Raw genomic sequence first — 20067 nt, forward strand, 5'->3', positions numbered from 1 at the left:
AGCAGCTCTGTCCCCACAGTGTGCAATAGCAAGGAAATCGTGTGAGCAAAGCAGACACAGTGACCACACACACAAACAGTCCTGTTGCTTCACATAGATATATGTATGGGTATAGATATACGGTATATACACACTGATTTTTTTTATATATATATATATATATAAAATAACACCTTGTTTATAAAGCGACATTTAATTGCCACCAGTTCCCTTCCCACCCCACAAAAACAACAGTATACAAAATATAAAATATTTTAAATATTTATAAACGCCGCAAGAAAAAAATAGAACTGTACGAAAATATTTTTTTCTGAGGTTCCCTTCCCCGCACAGGGGCACGGGAAGGGGAAAGGGTACACGTTGGGCAGGCCTAGTGTGCCTTCAGTCCATAGTTGTTAAGTGGATAGGAATATGCCCTGCCTAATACTATCCGGTCCCGGAGGAGCTTAAATAAGACATAATAATTGCAGAAAAGGATGAGGGCCATGGAGAGGGTATGGTTCCACTTCTCGGAGCGCAGCAGTGAGTAGAGCTGGTAGCAGACCACGCTGCCTTCGATGAGGATCAGCAGGTTGAGCAGCCGTAATGGACGGTGAAAAAGGAACTGCGGGGAAACAGGTAAAAAAGCACAGATTTCTGTAAGGTTTTTGTGATGTTAGTGGGGAGGGGTGCGTGTGTAATACTGTCTGGTGCCACTGAGCTAGACAGAAGGGATGTTTGTACTCCAAGCACCACTAGCTGCTACTTAGGGAAAGCAGCATAAGACAGGAGGAATGTAAAGTGTCCTTTTCCTTGAGAAGGAGAGGACTGGTGAAATAACCAGCTGAGATGCTTTCCCATTTCCCCAGAGGATGCTCTGTTAAGTAGAACCTCTTAAAATATGCTTATGCCTGATGAGAGAGCTGCATCACCACACTGACAAAAGCACTTATGAGGCAGCCATTACTTCCCTTCTGATGCTGCAATGGGAAAACTTCTGCTGAGAACAGGCAATAGACGGCTGCCCGGCCTCAAACTCTGTTCTGCTGCGGCTAGGTTTAAACCTCTCCTCCCTCCCACCACCACAACACGCCGAGAGGAGAGATACTTGCATAAAAGCGGGCATGGGACACATCTGAAGGCACTGCTACATTGTAAGGCCCAACTGCTTTATACAGGCATCGGCTACGTCGCACCAGTACTCCTTGTGGCCATATTGTGTTCTCTGACCAGCTGTGGGGAAAGAGTGCCAGAGCGTTAGCATTGGGGGGACAGCAAGGAGGAGGAAATGCTTAGCTCACTGAAGAGGGGTTCAAAGGAAGGGTGAGCATCTTGAAAAATGCCCAAACTTCTGCTATAGGGGTGTGCCCCAGCTTCCGTCGGAACAACATGAAGGTGAGGGTATCACAAGCTCACCAGAACTCAGACTGAGCAGTGAAGAAATGGCTCCCCATGCAAGAACCTGGCCTACTACATTGGAGGGGGACACCTCTGCCTCTGATCTGCCTCTGATAAAGCTACTGCTCCAGTGGCCCAGAGGAATTATTACAGCGTTTGTTTCTGGGAAGGAACCAGCACTTTACCAGGAGCTTGGACAGCTTTCTAGAGCAGACATCTCTGTTTCTTGGGAACAGAAAGATCAGCAGAGCTGTGTCTACAATCCCTGGTGCTACGGGGAGTGGAAAAGCTTGCTAAGTAAGTAAGTATCAGCAGTGCTGTATCTACTGGAACGTCTCATCCCCTTGCTTCCCATCCCCACACTTACATGTGCTGTGGAGCGTTGCTGTAGGAGCCGTGTTCTAGCTTCTGCCACTTGCCGAGGTGGGCAGCCGATCTGTGGAGCAGGTCGCAATACTTGGGAGGCAACAGCTGAGTGGTGAGCATGACGAAGGCGTTGATCCACACCATGATGAGGTGCTCACAAGACCACCGCATGTCGTAGTACTGGGTGCTCTGCAAAGAGAGCGGACGAGAGCTTGGCACGCTGCTGTCACTAGGCAGAGGAGGGGATGACAAGGGGACGTACTGCGTGTGCATCCAGCAGACCCACACCACACGTTACAGGCATGCGCTTTTGGACCGGTGATTTCAGAGGGTTACAGCTTAGGAAATGCTTGAGGCTCCCTTCTCCTCGACCCGAAGGAGAAAGGGTGGGGGTTTGATGATGTTGCAGCTTGGTGCCTCTCCTCCTCCGGCAGCAGGGAACAGGAGGGGCTGCTTTCCACAGAGCTGCCTCAGGAGCACCAGGACTGCTACGTGGATTGTGGAGCCCTACCCGGTTCACTACACCAACTAGAGCTCGTTCACATTAGAATATGACAAAAAAATACGACCCCCACACCGACACGGGGTTCTCAGATTTAGATTCCTAGTTGGCTGCTTTCTAACAGGCTAAACACCAAAGCCTCTGATCCAAGCGCTCGAAACCCAGGACGTTGGATCTGAGACAAGCAACAACGCGTGCCCTTTTTCTAGGAAGACGACAGCTACTCATCTGCCTAGGACAGGGGATGGGGAGAAGGGGGGTTAGTAAGTGGGGTGATGGGACTGGAGGTGCATCACATTTATGGCAATACCTATCCGCCAACCAGGAGCAGTACTAGTGCCCTCCGGATGCAGCCATGCTCCGCTATCCGGGCTGCCAAAGGGGAGACAGAGAAAAGGGGAATTAACCAGGAATCCGGCCTGGCAGCAATTCACACAACATTCAGAAGGAGGCGGTGGGCAGGGGCGCGGAGAGAACCAGCCAAGAGCTACCTTGACAAAACACAGTGGCAGGAAGGCCACGTAGTAGGCACTGAAGAGAGAGTTGAAGAGAACTTCCTTGATCCTGCGGTTGAAGTCTGCTTTTAGGCACTCCACCTCATTGCGGATGAGATCTGGGGAAAGGGGGCAGCTGTGGGTAGGGATAGACGTAGGATTATTGAACTGTTCTCTCAAGGATTCCCACAGAAGCGAGAGGAAATCTTTGGGTTTGACCAGGCTGCTGACAGCTGAAGCCCCATCGTCCACCATCTGATCCTGTACCAAGTAACCACAGTCCGCAGGTAGGGGCTGTGCTCTGCTGTCCTGGTGGAAGCAGCACAGAGGAACGTAGACACCAAACCTGCAGGGAGAAAAAAGGAAGAAAGACGGGATGAAATGACAGCCAAACCAACATGAAGCAGCATCCTCCTTCTCCACAAATGTTGGCCCTTATGAGAGGGACACCACGTAGGAACCCTCACTCCAGAAGAAGTGGGCAACTCTTCTTCACTTAAGCAGCTCGACGCTGCAGCCTTGAAAGCTGCAGAGATGTTTCTTGATATCCTAGCCGTGGAACTTGTCATCCCAGTGGAAACAGCAAATAGCACACTGCAGGGAATTTGCTTCATAGGGTCAGGACCACCTCCCCTAGCCGTTCCCATTTCCCCTTTATTCTTAAGGCGGCTTTTTCTGTCTGCCTGTGTCTTGGGGGCAGATTATAGCCAGCATCTCTGGTTCCCACAGCAGCTTGTGCCACCCCGAGGCAGCTATGCTCCCCCTTGCCCTACAAATAAGAGGTATTGCTACTCACGGGTAGCCCAGGAAGAGAAGATTGAGCACAGAATGGCTGCGGAAGAGGTTGACCAGAGTCCAGCAGAGCACCCATCCACAGAGGGTGAGCAGCACCAGGCGCACCATGTAGTGAATCACTGACGTCGCACCCACCTGAGAGGCCTGCAAATAGAGAAGAAACGTTCAGCAGCCACGTGGCACGAGTGCTAGGACGTGAGCACACGGGGTGCCTGTGGAGGGGGAGCAGGAAGAAAGTGCCACGAGGCACTGGAAGAGGGATGACTGCCCTCTTCCTCCTAGAAGAGGAAGACTGACTCTCTCTTACAAAGGTGAAACCGCTTGATATCGTGTTTGGGAGAATCCACAAGATCAAAACAAAAAAAAAAAACCAAAAAAAACCACCACAAGTTCTAGGGCATGGTTAAAACAGGGCCCTTTAAAAATCAGAGCTGTAAAGTAAAAGATATTTTTACTCAGGTTCTTTAATGCTCTGATGATATTCCAAGATAGCCTGCAACACGTTTCCTCCGGCTATTTCCTTTACAAAGACCAGATCTCGGCATTCATTTTCCTAAAGAACTGGTTATTACAATTCTCAGCTGAGCAAAGAGACGGTGCACTTTGGCAATCCTCAAACCAGGATTTCCACCGTTCCCTCTTCTGCATGTACAGGCTACAGTTTAGTGAGGAGGCACCACCTTCAAAAGGACAGTGAGGAAGCTTGGTCCAGTCTTCAAAGGGGAGAAGGCAAACTGAACTATGGAAAGATTCTCAGTGATTATAGCCAATAGATGGGATGTGCAAGAACCCGCGTGGAAGGTTTCAAAGCAGCAGTTTCAGTCTGTGGAAGGTTTTATGGAGTAAAAATGAAAATGGTAGGAATCAAAAATGAAAATGGCAGGAATCAGAGATGAACGAACTGGGAATCCATCTTTATTCACCCGTTCAACAGTACTTAACTGTTAGGAGTTTTTGTTCTTAAAACTTGTTGCTTAATCTGGAGTAGTATTAACTGTTTCAGTGGAGCTTCCCTTTTCCTCCAAAGAACTTTTCCCAAACATATCCTTGGTGTGGTTCTGCTCCCACAAAGATAGAGCGCGTCTCAAAATCTAAGCTCACGCAGAGTTATTGGGTAACCAGGACAAGGAAAAGCAGTTCTACCAGCTATTTCTATTTCACTGTAGTATACGCACACATCCTCCTTCTGATGTTTCCCCTCTAATCTCCTTGTTCACTTTTCTAGGCTTGGCTAACCTCCCTCTTTGCCTTTCTCCTACCTGACTTGCAGGGATAAAGAAGCAAACAGGATCATTTCATCTCCTAGCTGCAAAGAGGACAGAGCTACCCAATACTGAAGGGCATGAATGGGCTCAAAAAAAGAACCCAGTCCCCCAAAATCTTAGTCTTTCACACCCAGACTTGTTCTGGAGGAAGAAATGCTCCAGCTACCCAACTCTCAGAACTTCCTAGGACTGTGGATGGTCACACTCTGCAATCAGCCCTATGGGCAGGAGGGGGAGCACTGAAAGGTTACCTCAGAGATGAGGGCCCACACCAGCCTCCGCGCCAGCATCACTGTGATGAACGCCGCCAGGTGGTAGTCAATGAGGTGGAAATTCTGAAGGAGGAAAGAGAAAAGGTCTTCACCAGGGGAACGGAGCCCAAAACCACCCAGCTGGGGTGGGACTGGAAAGCTGGCTGCTGAGAGCATTAGGGTCACATTTCCCTAAATCTCTCTATCAGGGGTGAGAGAGAAGGGAGAAAACTGAGTAACACAGAAACATCTCCACAATCAAGGTCTTCCCCCCATGTTGTAGGTCACTTCCCATGGAGGAATTTCTACTAAAAAAAAAAAAAAAAAAAAAAAAAAAAAAAGGGAAAAAAAAAGCCACCCTTCAAGGCAGGTATTTCTGGGGTCAAAGAGCACTCTAGGACCAGGATCCTACTGTGGAGAACAATCTCCAAGTTCTCAAGGGAAAAGTCACCAGCCACAAAAAGGCAACCAAACATAAGTCTGGAGTGCTGCATACCAGCTCACTTTAGCCTTTGGTCTCTGAAACAGGCTGTAGTGACCACCAGTGCTTCCTGATGATCAAGTTGATGGGGGAAATGCTGTCTTCACAGGCCATTGATCTGTACTGGAAGTTATTGTCGGTTCTGGCTGCATGAAGTTAGATGCAGCTCCTGGAACCCTTAATTTCTTTTTTTCAGTGAAGCTGTGTTCTGGCTAGAACGGTCAGCAGAGTGAATACTGTCTGGAACCTGAAGGACATTTTGGGTATACGAGAATGTTCACCTTATAGGAACAAGCATAAGTTGATATGTTTTCAGGTGGGGAGCCTAAAACAGAAAGGTTTTTCTTCAAAGAAAGCTGTGCCCAGCACTGGGTAGCCGAATTTGCAGCTAACAGCTGGATAACTAGAACACCAGCACCACCTGTTGGTATAGTTACCCAAGGAACTGCCTCATGCTTCAAGGACACCATACAGGTTTCAGAACATGCAGACAAGGTTTGCTGACTCGGGTACAGCTCACTGTCAGGTTGCACAGCTTATTGGGCCAGGAAGACTGCAGCTAAGGAGTCTGGATGGCCTACGTAAGGTGAGGATCTGACCCCCTCCCCAACTCCTCTGCTGTTGACCCGTTGGGAGATAACTCATGCAAACTTCCCTCATCCTTTCTCTTAAGCTCTGTTGTTTCCTCTGGTAGGAGGCACCCACAGCAGCACGTAGACTCCTGTAGGTTCAGCTCCATTTCAAAACCTAGCAGCTAGCTTGGCCATGCAAGTGTCCGCAAGAAATTTCCACTGAAGAAGCCCTGCTGACACCTCTCTCTCTTTCTCTCACCTTCTACCTATTTTTTCCCCTATAAAATGAGGGATGATATGGGCCTGGTTGATCTGAGCATGTACAAAGTCCCTTTCACCCCCTTCTATCAAAGGCTGGGTGACTCCTGAGCTGAAGAAGCATGAAAAACAGCTGTGTAATGACAAAGCACAAGGGAAGGATGGCATTTGCTGGGGAACTCACCAGGGAGGTGCAGGACGCAGGGTGATTGTACGGGTACCACCAGACAGTCTTGTAGATGTTGATGTACTGAATGAAGAGGGCTACCAGCAGGTAGATGAAGAACAGGAATTCAAAGAGCAGGCTCCCGTCTAAAGGTAGCTCAGGGATCCGGCAGTGACGTACAGGCTCTGGAGTAATCAGCGCTGTGATCGGAGGCGCGGAGAGGCTGATGGCACTACCATTCCTAGAGCAGACAGACACCACTCACTTGGTAAACATTCTACGTGGTCTCCACTGTTTTCCAGGACAGGGAGTGCTTAGGGTTGTGATTTTGGGACTGGGCATTGCTGGAGCGCAGACGGTATCAGTCTTGCACTCATGCTACTGGCGCAAGACTGGTGGTGAGCTTTGTCTTCCTCTTAACACAAACAAAACCCTTATCCAGTGTTTTCTGCACACAACCGATAGATTGGTCTACCAGAGGTGCCCAGCTCTATTTCAGGCGAGTTGCAGAGGGAAGACCAGAGGTACAATGAGGAAGAAAACTTCAAGCAAAGCCATGAGATGCTGCAGCAGCATCCAGTTCACCCCAGGACAGAAGCACACGGCCTCTTTCTCCAGTACTGCAAAGTGCCCATCACCTTTCTGTGCACAGCTCCTCTCTTAAAGAGAGGTAACTAAAACCAGAATGGAGGAGTTCAGCCACTGCCTCGAGGCTGACCTCTCAAGTGCCTTCACACTTCTAAACTATTCTTCGAAGGAGGCTAGGACAATTAAAAGCTCTTGCAGACTATGCTGGTGGAGAAAAATCAAATGTAAACTGTGCTGTCTGCAACTGAGATAAGCAACACTCCCCTAGGACCTTACAGCACTTACGCCGTGGTCTCAACAGTCACCTCTTCCTCAAATATCTCAGACTGCCATCCGTCCACATACTGACTGAGAAGTCCTAAATGCCAAAGCTAAATGGCTTCGATCTCTCTACTCTGCAAGAATGACCCTGTCTCACGTAGATCAGGGCCTCAATATGCAGCAAGTGGTTTCTCTAGCCTGCTGACTTCTGTAGGAGAGGAAATAACACTGGGCCCTTTAACCTTATGCTAAATGCAGAGCTATAAATGTCGCTGCATGTTCCTTTTTCAAGCCCCAACTTCCCCAGCACATGGAGATTAGTTTTGTCAACCGTTTCATGTGGATGCAACAGTGCTAAAACAGAGTATAAGACATCCTCCTGCCCTTTCTTTCTATCATGCAGAGGAGGACTCACAGCTGAGCTCTGACATGTCGCAGTTATTTCCTGTGGTATTGCAGGCAACCGAGTAATAGAGTAAATGAGTAAAAGGCTCGTAATCTGCTAGGATTCGCTGCTCTGCAAACTGCTGCAGGGAAGGACAAAACAAGGTCTGTGCGACCGCAGCCTCACTTCCACGAGCTTCCCCATAGGGCAGATTTTAACCATCGAGCAGAGCTCAGAGGGGATGGTCCCAGCTTTTAACATCCCAGCCACGGGTGTCTCGGCAATCCTACCTCTGTCCTCACCTGTTTCTCAAACCGGTACCGTTTCCACAGCTCCCACCGACCAGAGTCTGGAGAGAAGGCAAAGCTGAACGGCTTAGCTGCTGCCGGCTGGGTCCCCTCCTTCCACCGGGCATGACCAGGAACCAGTCCGCTTCCAGTGCCTCCAGCAGGCTGTGCCCCGTGACCCAGACAATCCTGACGCCTTCCCAGGTCTGCAAAGGAAGCAGAAACATCACTAAAGCTGCAAGCTACTGGTGACATGGTTCACACCCCGGCCAAACGAGTTCACACAAAAGGAAGCCACACACAGAGGCAGGACCTTGTCGTAAAGCTGGGACGCCCATCACCACTCCGAAGCACTCTGGCATTTCTACAGCACCAGATCAGTGCCTGCATGCTCAGAACAGGCTCCACTGACACCGTGTCGTTAAAGAGTTTCTGCTTAAATCAACCCCCTGTAGCAATTCCTGTTGGCTGGGAAGCTCTACCGAGCATCTCCAGGGCACGCAGCAGCAAGTATGGGAAGAACCCTCTCTCTGCTCTGCTCTAAGGAGCTGCTGGAGCTTTGCAGGTCGTTCTGACCACCCAAAGGATCACTTGTTAGGGTGTGATGCCGGTAGGCAATTTGGACCCTCTCTGCTGGAGCACAAAACAGCCAGCATTAATAGGTCTCCACGAAGGCTTCGCAAAGCATTTAATTGCACGGTTCGGTTCCCTTTTGTGCTAAGAAAGCCTGACTGACATGATAGTAGGAGGGCCATTTAAAAGCAGTTCCAGCTAGCAGTAGTGCAGCAAAACTTGTTTGTATGTGTACACTTAAAACACATGGATAGGCAACCACATATCCCAGCCTTTTAAAATTTTTTTAATTAGAAAGTAAGCCTGTAAATATTTGTTTCTTTTGAATGAAGCATTTAAATCCATCAGTTCTTTAAAATGAACTGTATGAGAGAGACTGGGCAACTCAGAATATCAGTAGGATGGATTGTCTGACAAAGACTTAACCAATTCCCATGTACTTTTGCATTTATTTCATTGATCTCACACATGGCACTACAGGGATTTCAGCAGTTACCTAAGTTTCTGATGGCTACCAGGCTGGTAAGGGACTGACAAGTTAAATTTGAGCACAAATCCTGGAAGTAATTCCTGGTGAGCATGCTGGACACACAGAATCAAGACCGAGAGGGCACCTCATGACAAGGACGTCATTGTGTCTGCATTTCTGGAGACTACTCAGGTGCCCTTTTGGCAAAACATCGTAGCCAGAGCCAACCCAGGATCTATTCCCACCTTCTGGGAAACCCTGGATCCAGCTTTGAAATGTACAGGTGGGACCTAACCTCTGCTTAAAATTCAGTTATCACCTCCTTTCAAATCTTGAGAAATCATGGCAGGCAGAAATGCCAGAAAGCTTGCGGACTGAGTCATATCACTGTCACCATGAACACTGTGCAGAACTATCCGAAAGGAAAAAAAAAGCAAACAATCCAAAAAAATCCCACCTCCCCCCCAAAGAATTTGCTTTTGTTTTCAAGTTTCCCCGGCTTCATCTCTACTCCAACAGCCAATTCTCAAAGTTGCATCAAAAAACAGATAAGGCGTTACTAAAGATGAATGCTTTGCACATACCCACGTGAAGGTCACTTGCAAAGAAAAAAAAAGTAAAACAGAGATTTTGGAGAAAAAAAAATGGCATTGTGAAATTGCATGAAAGGGGAGGGTAAACACTGGATGGTTTAGGTTTGAAGGAAGATAAAATGTATTTTGCCAGGCTTTGAAACTCTCGCTGTAATTCCGAAGAAGACACAACAGAGAACTGAGTACTGCTTTACCTTTCTAGTCAATAATTTGAAGCTTACAGAGGACCTTCGCTAGGATGTTACAGAGTTTTAATTTCAGACATTAAATATAAACAGAAGAAAATTCTCCTGCATGCACAAGATGAGCAGGGGCAGCAAGAGACAATGAAGAACTCATTTAGGGCATCCAGATACTTTATGTAAGTGGCTAAGGAGAAGAAAGAAAAAAAAAAAAAAAAAAAGGAGCCACTTTCAAAGCCATATGAAGGCAAATTAAAACTATTACAGGAAGCTGAAACAATTGATCTAATCCAACCTACGGGATATTTATGATAACGGATGCAATAGCCCGAAGTCGGTGTTCGAACCAGAGGTATTAGAGTTAGCGGAAGGTATTTTATGCCACGCTCAACGATTCACGTAAATAATTCAAGAGCTCTCATTCACACCATCCCCATTAGTATGCCTCACATGCTTACCAACGTAAACACTCGGACACCGAGGGATCGAACTCCCACCCGCTGGTTTGGCAAACCAGTAAAATGCTAGTTTCTACCAGCAAAAATGAGTGCCTGTAGGAAAGGGCCCTCCTTAATGTCAGTGCACCGCATCTTAAATGCCCTTGAATACTTCCTTTCGCATTGATCCATTACCATATGGACTGGGCTAATGCCTGAGTGCAGTTACTCGAGCCACGTTTTAAAAAGCTTGACTTTGCTAGGGTCTGATCAATTTAGGAGGGTGTCTGTTAGAGCAAAACCTGCCCAAGGAACCTTTCTTTTTTCGTTTTTGTTTTGTAAAACTAGGCACACAAAACCAAAGCTCCCTAGACCAAGTTAAACAACAAGTTAAGATTAGAGATGGGTTTGCCTCCAAGCCTGCGTTTGTGGCTTTGAACCAATCCTTTTCGAGGAGGGAAGACACGGGGAAAAGAAGTTTTTATAGTTCTCAATTATTAAATCAAGGCATGATTCGATTGTAAAATTTATGCATGAAGCGTCCGTGACCTTTTACTCCATTAGATCAGATTCCTGCGTGCACCGAAGTCATTACAAGTTCTCATAAAGACCCACGCACCTACAAGACTCCTTTCTCTGCTTGTAGGGTCCCCATCCTGCAGCTACCCATCTGCACTCACTTTATGCACAGTTTCAGGCACAGAGAGTGAGTGGCAGTAGATAAAAGCTTTTCCTGTCAAGACTCTTTAGTCCATCGATTCGATTCCACGTGGTTCTTCCCAGTTCACCTTAACTTCCCTTCGAATGATCTCATGTATTTGCAGTGCCTTCATCCTCAGCATCACCAGGACAGGAACTGCCCTGCTCCCGAGATCTCTCTAGGGCAGATATGGGCATCATGAAAGGGCACATGAAAGATTTGGGGGAAAATTTGGCAGAAGCTAGCAGGCCTGTCCACGTAGGTGGAAAGAAAACGGGTATGGGAGGCTTGGAGTCCTAGAGGGACTGCTCCCTTCAAGCCATACTAACGAAGAGCCAGGCAGACGAGTTATCCAGCAGTTCGGAGGTGAAAGAGCACACAGCCCTCCCCGCTCCCCAGGGCCCATCACTCGGTCGCATTCCTCCATCAGCAGCTGTCTAAACAGTACTTCCAAGGGACAAACCAGAAGAGAGCCAGTGACTCATCAGAACGAAAAATCTGCCTCGCTCCCCATCTCTCTGCTGGAAACGTTGCGACACGTAGCCAGTTATTTCGACGGCGTTAATGCTTTTTAATTGGAGAGAACTCCCAGCCTCCAATCCTCTCGGGAAGCTTGCTGTACCGAGGCCTGAGAACTGTCAGAGCTTCAAAAAAAACAAAAAATAAAAACCACCACACTCAAGAAGCTTTCCTTGGCTCCAGAAGTCCTACAACCAGATGCTCTCATGAGCAGGAAGGGAAATGTGGCCACCCTCGCTCGAAGTGATGCAGCCTGAGACCACCACGGGTCTCTCGTTGCAACTCTCCACCTTGATCCGAGCTGCCTGCACCCTGCCTAAAGAAGCAGGTTACACCGTGGGGTGAGGCACCCCATCGCCCCTGCGGCTGTGAGGGAGGAAGGCTTTCAGCATCGCTGCTGGAGCTCCCTCCCCATGGCAAACGGCACCACTGGGAGCACCGACTTCTGCCTCGTTCCTCTTCAGAGGTGCCTGTCCTGAAAACGAAACCAAAGGACGGCCTGAACGAGCTGCAGGGCTCGCTTCTAGCCTACGAAGGCACAGGATCATTTAGGCTCCTGGCTCACCATGATCTGCTTGAAAGCCTCTGTCCCTGCACTGCTGCAGAGCAGCACGGCCAGCACTGTAAACTTTGGAGGCTACCGGTGGCCATAAGCCACCCACAGGTAACAACAAGCCACTGTCTGGGACACAGGGAGTTATTTATAAAAGCTTGCCCGCGAGGCTGCAGAGACAGTTGCTAGCCCCTGGTGAAACCATTTGTGAAAGGATGGGAGGAGGAAAAGGGGACAGGATTCTCTAAGCACTAGGGCTGAATGCATACCGTAACAATCGTGACTCTTAGTTAGCAGACAAATAGCTCTTTCTCCTCTCCAGCCAGTCTCCAAAGCTGAAACAACACATGTAAAAAGGTCTCTTGGGTTACAGAGATCCCCCTTCTTCAAGTAGCTGGGCCTGGTTAACCTAATCCCAAACTTGCATTCGTCCAACAATCCTAATGCCTTCGCAAATTATTACTGAATTCACACTACATTCAAGTTTTCTTTGGAATTGCCACAAGTCCTAGTTATTATGGTTCAAGTTTACATCTTCTTGGTGCGACAATTTTATTTCCTTCTAGTTTTTACATAAAACCGTCGCAACAGATGGAAAAACTTAGAGCTGGCAGCCTATTCGCCCAATGCACCGCAATCGATCAATAAATCAGTCAATAAATAAATAAAAATCAAGAACGGGAACGGTGATGCCCACGCTTTGATCACGAGGCCACCTTGTCGGTGTGGCAGATGTGACGCGGCTGAAGGGGAGATGCTGCAAAACTTCTGTGGCAGCACCGGCCAGGTTCAGGCATGAAAAAGCATTTGGTTGTCGTGACGATTTCAGGAGGAAATAACCGATAAGTTATCAGATGGAAAGCCAAATATTTGGCTTGTGCCGAGGCCCCCCAGCGCTAGGCAAACAGAACCTTTCAACCGGGGCTGGCTGGGGAGGCGCACACCTGCCAGCTGGCCCGGAGCAGGGAGGCCAAACCGGTTAGGAGCAAGGTCTCCCAAGTCAGCACATTTTCCGTGCCCTCACGCTGCAGCCAGCACCCGGGAGCAGCAGATTAAGGAGGAGACTCGGGACGGACGGACACAGAAAGCCCCTAAAGCAGAGGCAAGGGTCAGGCCCCGGAAGCAGCGAGCAGAGCTGTGAATCAGCGCCGTCAGGTGATGCAGGAGCGAGGCTCATTTTTGCTCAGTGACTAAGAACCAAGAGCCGCCCTTGTAATAACAAAACCGACCGGCGCGATCGAGTGAGCGTGGGCTTTTTTGATGCAGCAGAGCTCTGGCTGGAAAGGATGAAGAAGATCCATCCATCAGTCCTCCACACGCACGCCAAAAACGACGGGTAGAAGCAGCAAGAAAAAGGAATGATTTCGCAATCTGCACGTGTACTGCAGCGACTGGCTTCAGGCATCCTCAGCGACGCAGGCTACAGCTAGGCAGAAAGACAAGGTGAAGGTAGCACTCGCCTCTTGCAGCAGTCACAGCGCTTCAAATACTCACTGAGAAAAACGGGAGCAGTAAAGAAAAGTTTTCCAGGGAGTGTGTGCAGCATGCTCAGTTTAGATCGCTTTGTGGACCTACTCTTCAAGAATGGAAGGTGGATTTAAGCCCTTAGTAGTCTAGACCAAGAGAATCACCCCAGAGATTGAAAAGGAAATTTTAAAAAATGGCCAGGGATCTCCAACCCAAACGCTACATTCCTTAGAAATCCCCTCAAATACCTTACTTCATGGGGCGTGAGGGAGATTTCCAGAGGCATGCAGGAGACGAGTCCTACTCCGAATACAGATGAACTCGAAATCCTTGCAAATTGGACGAAAGAAGACACACACGCTAAGCGCCCTCAATGAACCGCTGGCTACAAGGGAGCAAGAACAAAGCTGCGATTCATGCAGTAATAAAATAATACCTCATAACCATGTAATTACCCCGTGCAATTAAGTGCTGCAGGATGTCAAAGCAAACAGCTTACTAAGACCTTAATGAAAGACTACAATAATTTTATGAATGAAGACAAGTGGAGTAACATTCAAAACAACCAACAACAACAACAAAAAACCACCGTGGTCCTCAGGGCTGATCAAACAAGGGGCAAATAATACACTTCTCAGCAGGACAACTGTATCGCACAGTTAGCGAGATCTTTTCTTTGGCCTCCTTTGATGTATGCGGCAATAATCCCAGCCCAACACTGGATTTTGGAATAAAGAAAGCATTTGCTTCTTATACGAAAGCAAGGCAGAATTTCAAAGTTGATATTTTCCAGCGCCAGCTGGAAATGCAGTCCTGACGAGTTGGATCATGGTCTATTTCGGTCTTACAGTTCCCATGCTTCTCAATTGTATGGGGAAAAGGACAGCGATTCCCATCTCATACAGAGCTGGCAGGAGTTGCTAAGCTAGACATATGGTTCTCAAAGGCAACTTTGCATTGTCATCTGAAAGCTCCAGAGAGTTTAAGCTTCAGATCCAAAACAGGGTTTGAGCATGTAACACCACAAGTTTAAGCTCCAGTTCCACATGCCTAGCACAGATAGAAACTAAAGCTCACTTTAGAAACCCGTTTCCTGTATTTTTTCCCCCATAACAAACCAACTACTGGAAGATCAATGGGCTTACCAGGTATTTAGGCACTTCGTGCATCACTGGTGGGGAGGCAGATTAATATACGGCCAGCTTTGAGCCCGATTACCACTGCAGGACAAGGGATGCTGCTTTGGTGATTTCAAAGCCTGGGAATCACCAAACAGCGAGGATGAGGTTTTGGAGACACCCCAGGCAACGCCACGAAGGCTGTCTGGTAATACAACCCATCAGCACCCACTCTTAGGCACTTCTTGCACCAAATTCCTTCGCCAAGCACCACACGCCGGCGCAGCACTACCAAGACAATGCCCTCTGTTATGCAGTGCCAAACAAAGCAACTGGGAAAATTTTGGCGATTTTGGCTTTTGGGCATGGAGATTTTCTTTTCTAGCTGATCTGGACAAACACCCAGCCAAACAGACAACCCTGGGGGAGGAGGGTGGGTGGGCGAACCAACTTTTGCCTTAAGAACCCACTTTTTAATGTTCAGCCAAGCAAGCCATCAAAAATCTGCATTTTCTTCCAAATCCTCAATGTGTACACATGGTCTAATGGCACAAGCACAGGGTTTCAAGCCGGGAACTCTGCTTTTTAATCTCTTCTCTTCAACTGACTTGCAGGGAAGTTGTTTTTACTGGTTCAGGCCTCATTTCCTTATCCCGAAAGGGATAAACACTCGGGCAAGTATTTCTCCTCCCAGGGGGTCTCTGTATGTAGTAGTGAATATATTTTTATAGTATTATTTTAGAACTTTTGACAAGCTTTTTTTTAAACAAACAGAAGCAGCTTTCCTGCTGGTTTTGCTTCGCTGCCAGCCCCTATGTTTAATTTAATGGAGATCAGCCACGATGACGAGCCACGGGGAGTCACTAGGATTTTTCTATTTTGTCCTCACACGGCTAAAAATAAGGCAGGCATCTGCCACCCGTAGCAAGGAGTTTGAAGATATGGAGTAGAACACAAGAAAGAAACACTCTGCAAACTCATTTCACGTTTGTTTTTTTTTCCTAACAGCATCTAACGTTACTTTTACTGGTACTATGTACAGGCGTGCCTCCCTATACCCCATCAACATTCAGCTAGCAGATCCCACGGAGGCCCAGGGGCTCCTCTCTGCATTCAAATCAGCTGGGCATTTCTTGAGCCTTACCCCAAGTCGTCAGACTGGAATTCCTACTGGAAAGTATCAGCGGACAAAAAGGCCTTAATACGTCCCTGACACCGTGGAGAAGCGGAATTCTGCATAAACCATAATTCGCACAAATCATAATTCTGCAAATAAAACGTACGACACATCAACTCCCCTCTGCTTCCATCTGAAATAACACGTACAGGGAATATTTGAGCCGTTTCAGACGGCCCGGTCATGCAATTTCCCCACAGAACAGTAAGGATATTTGGATATTCAATTCAATTTCCATTAGAGTGGTAGGCAGCACTCAGAACATCATATGACCATTTGCAGAGCAACTCATCTAGCAAACCAGGAAAATAAAATAGGATACATTAACCCCTGATATAATTAATTACGCCAAGACCCATATAGCAGTCTGAATTTGCATGCACGCCCCCTTCGAAGCATTACTGGGCTGCAGAAGTCTATTGATAATTTTGCCTTAAACCAGACGTTTCAAACCAGTCAGCACACGTGGATGCTGCTGCACCACGTTAGCCAGCAGAGCTTTTCTGACCAGGTTGCATAATATTCACTTCCCACCAGAAGTCTCGTTTTCCGCTTGCAACATGCTCAGTCCAAAAAGTCAAAAAAAAAAAATAATGTTGGAAATGACCCTCATACGAACACACCCCAAAAAGAATGGCAGGAAAACTTTCAGGCAAGTTCATGACAGCTCATGAATGATTAGGCCAAGTCACACAGCAACTAGAGGTTTACCTCTGGTTTTAAAACAGCACCTGCTAGAAATTCTCCTGCTTATCTGATTGTGATATGGCTAGAAAAAAATGAAATAAAGTTTCCGTCACCACAAGAGACCCACTGTGGTTAGGTAACAACGAAGAGAAGAGTGCTAACTTCATGACACCACCGCTTACCATGAAAAGCCAAACTCTGCAGCCAGGAATGCTCCAGCATTCAGAATACTGAGATAGCAAAGAAAAGGGATCGCTGAATGAAAAGGAAGGCTCACTGTCATAATTTTGTATCTTACTTACAGTTTCTTATGCATAAAACAGCACCACAGTGTTGTTGCTAAACTGTATCAGCTCTCCAACTGAATGGCAGTGCCAGGAGAACAAAAGTTGGGCCTCAAAAAGGAAAACATATATTAAATAGCAGAATATAGCTAAGTAGGACAGATCAAGTAATACAAAGTCTAACGATCCCAAGCATTTCAGTAGATTCTGCAAACCACATTCAGTCCTCCTCTGTATTTCTCTGTCTATAAACACACCAGGACCTAAATTTCATAACGAACAAACAAAAGAACGGTTGGAAGTCAGTAAAATTTGTAAAACTTAGTTTTCTAATAGCAAACAAATTCAATTAACTCTCTAAACAGAGATGAAATGGTTTTCACAAGTGCTGAAAACACATTCCTCTTTGTATTGACAAAAACTGAAAACTAAAACTGAACCACATACTTGTAATGTTAACTGTCAGGAGGAAAGAAAATAAAGAAAACAAACAAACAAAACCCCTTTTCCCAGGATTTAATTACACTGAGGCACACAGAAAGCACTGAGACTGAGGAATTGTATGGTCTCAGACTCAGTACTATCTTGTTGCTTTGCCCCATATCCATCTTCAGGAGCTCTAACACCTAAATTCCCAGACCTTCTGATAATCAGGTCTCAAATGAGTGTGAGTAGGTCTGCCAAGAGACAGCCAGAATGAGTCTGTGTACAGCAGGTACACAGACGCTCTGTGGTCTTAAAATGTGGAGTATGCATTGCAGTGGACGCAGCTAACTGGCCAAGTTACATTACCTGAGCACCTCTGTCCCTCCAAATAAGTCAGGCCTGGATAACATTCCTGCCCTACGTGCTGGTTTGCACCGTGAAACCAGAGTCAAAGATGGTTGAGAACAGAAACAAAGAGTGGCTGCATCCCCGCCTGAAGAAGTCCCTGTCTGAGAAGGTGCAACAAGGAGGTTCAGCACAGCTCACAGAGAGGTTGGCGCTGCCTGACCACCACTTTGGCGTCACTGGGCCCAGGTTTTACCAGCAGATCATCCTCAAGTGCGATGCCACGCGCCCCAGCTGAAGGAGTCTGCACTCCAGGGAGGCGGCTGGAAGGAGAAAGAAGCATCAGAAACAAAGTCATGCCAGAACCAGAAGTGCCACAAGGTAAGCAAAGGGGCAGACTATGGGTTAAAGGGCTGGTGTCCTGCTCTGCCCTCAACATCTGGCGAAACCAGAGCCGAGCCATTCCAGTCCCATACCACTTTGTCCCTCTCAGAGAAAATCCTTCCTGCTCACAGCTAGTTAACAGACTCGAGCTGGTTACGGAGAGGATGCCTTGCCTCCAAAAGCTTTACAACTCACCGCTGTGGAGTCCAGACATCTTAATCTTTCACTTACAGCCGTGACAGATGCCAGTGATGCTGGGTACCTATTAATCGCCGCCAAAAAGCACGCACAGGAGTGATCATACACCGCAAACAGAACTACCTGCGTTTCAGCTAGATACTGATGTATTAAAGGGAATGGTGAAAGAGCTATCTCACGTAACAAGGCCTAGCTCCCACCCTACGAAGTGGAGGATGTGTTTTCTTCACCATGCAAGCAGGACCGGCGGCAGCAGCAGGCACAGATGGTCGCCCTGGGCACGACGGCTCTCCTGCGGCCGCTTACGCTTCCTCAGACCTCAGAGGGGATGGCCTCGGTGCTTGGCCTCGGTGCCTGGCCTCCCACGGGGCGCTGCTGTGTCACACAGCCCTCTCGGGGCTGCTCGCTTCACAGCAACCCTCTAAAACCCCACAGCAACCCCACAGGAGACCCCCGTCCCCACAACACACCCAAGACCCCGCTTGGGAGCCCAGACACACCGCCGAGGCCTCGGGAAACGTCTAAAAAGGCACACCCCGGCTCCAACCACCTCAACTTTTCATCAGAGAGAGGCAAAACAGACATAAAAACCCTTCATCACACCCCCACCCCACGGAGGGGCTTCACCTGCGGGGTACTCACACATCCAAGCACGGCTCGGACATCGGCCGGCAGCGGCGGCCCGGCGGCGCTGCCCCCTCACCCGCGGCGCCCCGGGCCGCCGAGGGGGGATGAAGAAGAAGAAGAGGAAGAGGAGAAGGAGGAGGAGGAGGACGACGAGGAGGAGGCGGCAGCGGGGGGCACCCCGCGGGCTCGCCCCTCCTGCCGCCGTGCGGCCCCACCTCGCGGGGAAGGGAAGGGAAGGGAAGGAAGGGAAGAAGGAGGGAAGGAAGGGAAGAAGGGAGGCTGGGCGGCCCGGCTCGGCTCGGCTCGGCCCCGCAGCTGCCCGGGGAGACGTGGCAGGGAGTGAGGGCTGATGCTCTCATCACACGGCGACAGGCGGCGGCAGGCAGCAGGCACCGGAGGCGGCGGCGGCGGCCGGCCCATGGAGGGCATGGCGCCGCGGGGGCGGGGCGGCAGCGCCGCGCCGCCATCTTAGGGGTGGCCGCAGCCCGGCGCGGTGCTGCCCTCAGCCCTCATGGCAGCCCCTCCGTGCTCCTCAGGGGGCTGGGAAGGGGAGCACGACTAAGGGAGGAGTCGGGGGGTAGGGTGAGGGGGGTAAGGAAAGGGTAGAAATGGAAATAAAGAAGCGAAATGGCCCCCTCAGGCAGAGCGCTCTCTCTCAAGTGATGCACCGGGAGCCCCAAAGCCACCCGTTTCTTCTTTATGTACCTCAGTTTTTATTGTTCAACGTGGTATTAATGGGTAGGGAATGCCCCTTGTCCTGGCTGTGTCCCCTCAGAGCTGCTCACCCACAATGGCAGAGGGGCAGAGTCTTGATGCTGTGTAAGCACTGCTTGGCGACGGCCGAAATATCGGTGTGTTTCCAACAGTTTCAGTCACGAACCCCCAAAATGGCACTACATGGACTTCACAAAGAAAGCTAACTCTATCCCAGCCAGGCCCAATTAACCTTAACAGTTCAGTTACCACACAAGTCAAATACAACACAGCGAAGTGAACTGTGCAACTCAAAACTAGTGCTCAGCACTGCTGCCGCTTCAACCTCATCCCCTATTTTTCCAACCCCATGCATCATCTGCACCCTCGCTAGACTTACAGAAAAGTCTTCAGGGGAGACACTCTCTTCGTTTTTTGCCATGCCAAGTACCTTTTTGTTGCTACAGGGTCACAAGTAACAATAAATCCAGAAAGCTCGATGTTTCGCACCACGAGATGCCAAAATAAATAAATAAATAAAGTTCACTGCTTCGTTACAGATAGCAAGATCTGTTTATCCCATGACT

At 48.6% G+C, this 20067-nt stretch overlaps 1 protein-coding gene across 1 annotated transcript; it reads right to left on the reverse strand.

Annotated features, from left to right (window-relative positions):
• Nucleotides 1-275: 275 nt before the first annotated feature.
• TMEM39A (transmembrane protein 39A) lies at nt 276-18870 on the reverse strand. Its single transcript, XM_032190935.1, has 9 exons — nt 18803-18870; nt 8064-8254; nt 6546-6768; nt 5051-5134; nt 3536-3678; nt 2737-3085; nt 1745-1932; nt 1092-1212; nt 276-604 (listed from the first exon to the last, which is right to left on the reverse strand). Exons 2-9 carry the CDS (start codon nt 8174-8176, stop codon nt 371-373), a joined length of 1455 nt encoding a protein of 484 aa, XP_032046826.1. The 5' UTR covers nt 8177-8254; nt 18803-18870; the 3' UTR covers nt 276-370.
• Nucleotides 18871-20067: the final 1197 nt, after the last annotated feature.

The sequence above is a fragment of the Aythya fuligula genome, chromosome 1 (assembly GCF_009819795.1).
Source record: "Aythya fuligula isolate bAytFul2 chromosome 1, bAytFul2.pri, whole genome shotgun sequence".
In the NCBI taxonomy this organism is placed as follows: Eukaryota; Metazoa; Chordata; class Aves; order Anseriformes; family Anatidae; genus Aythya; species Aythya fuligula.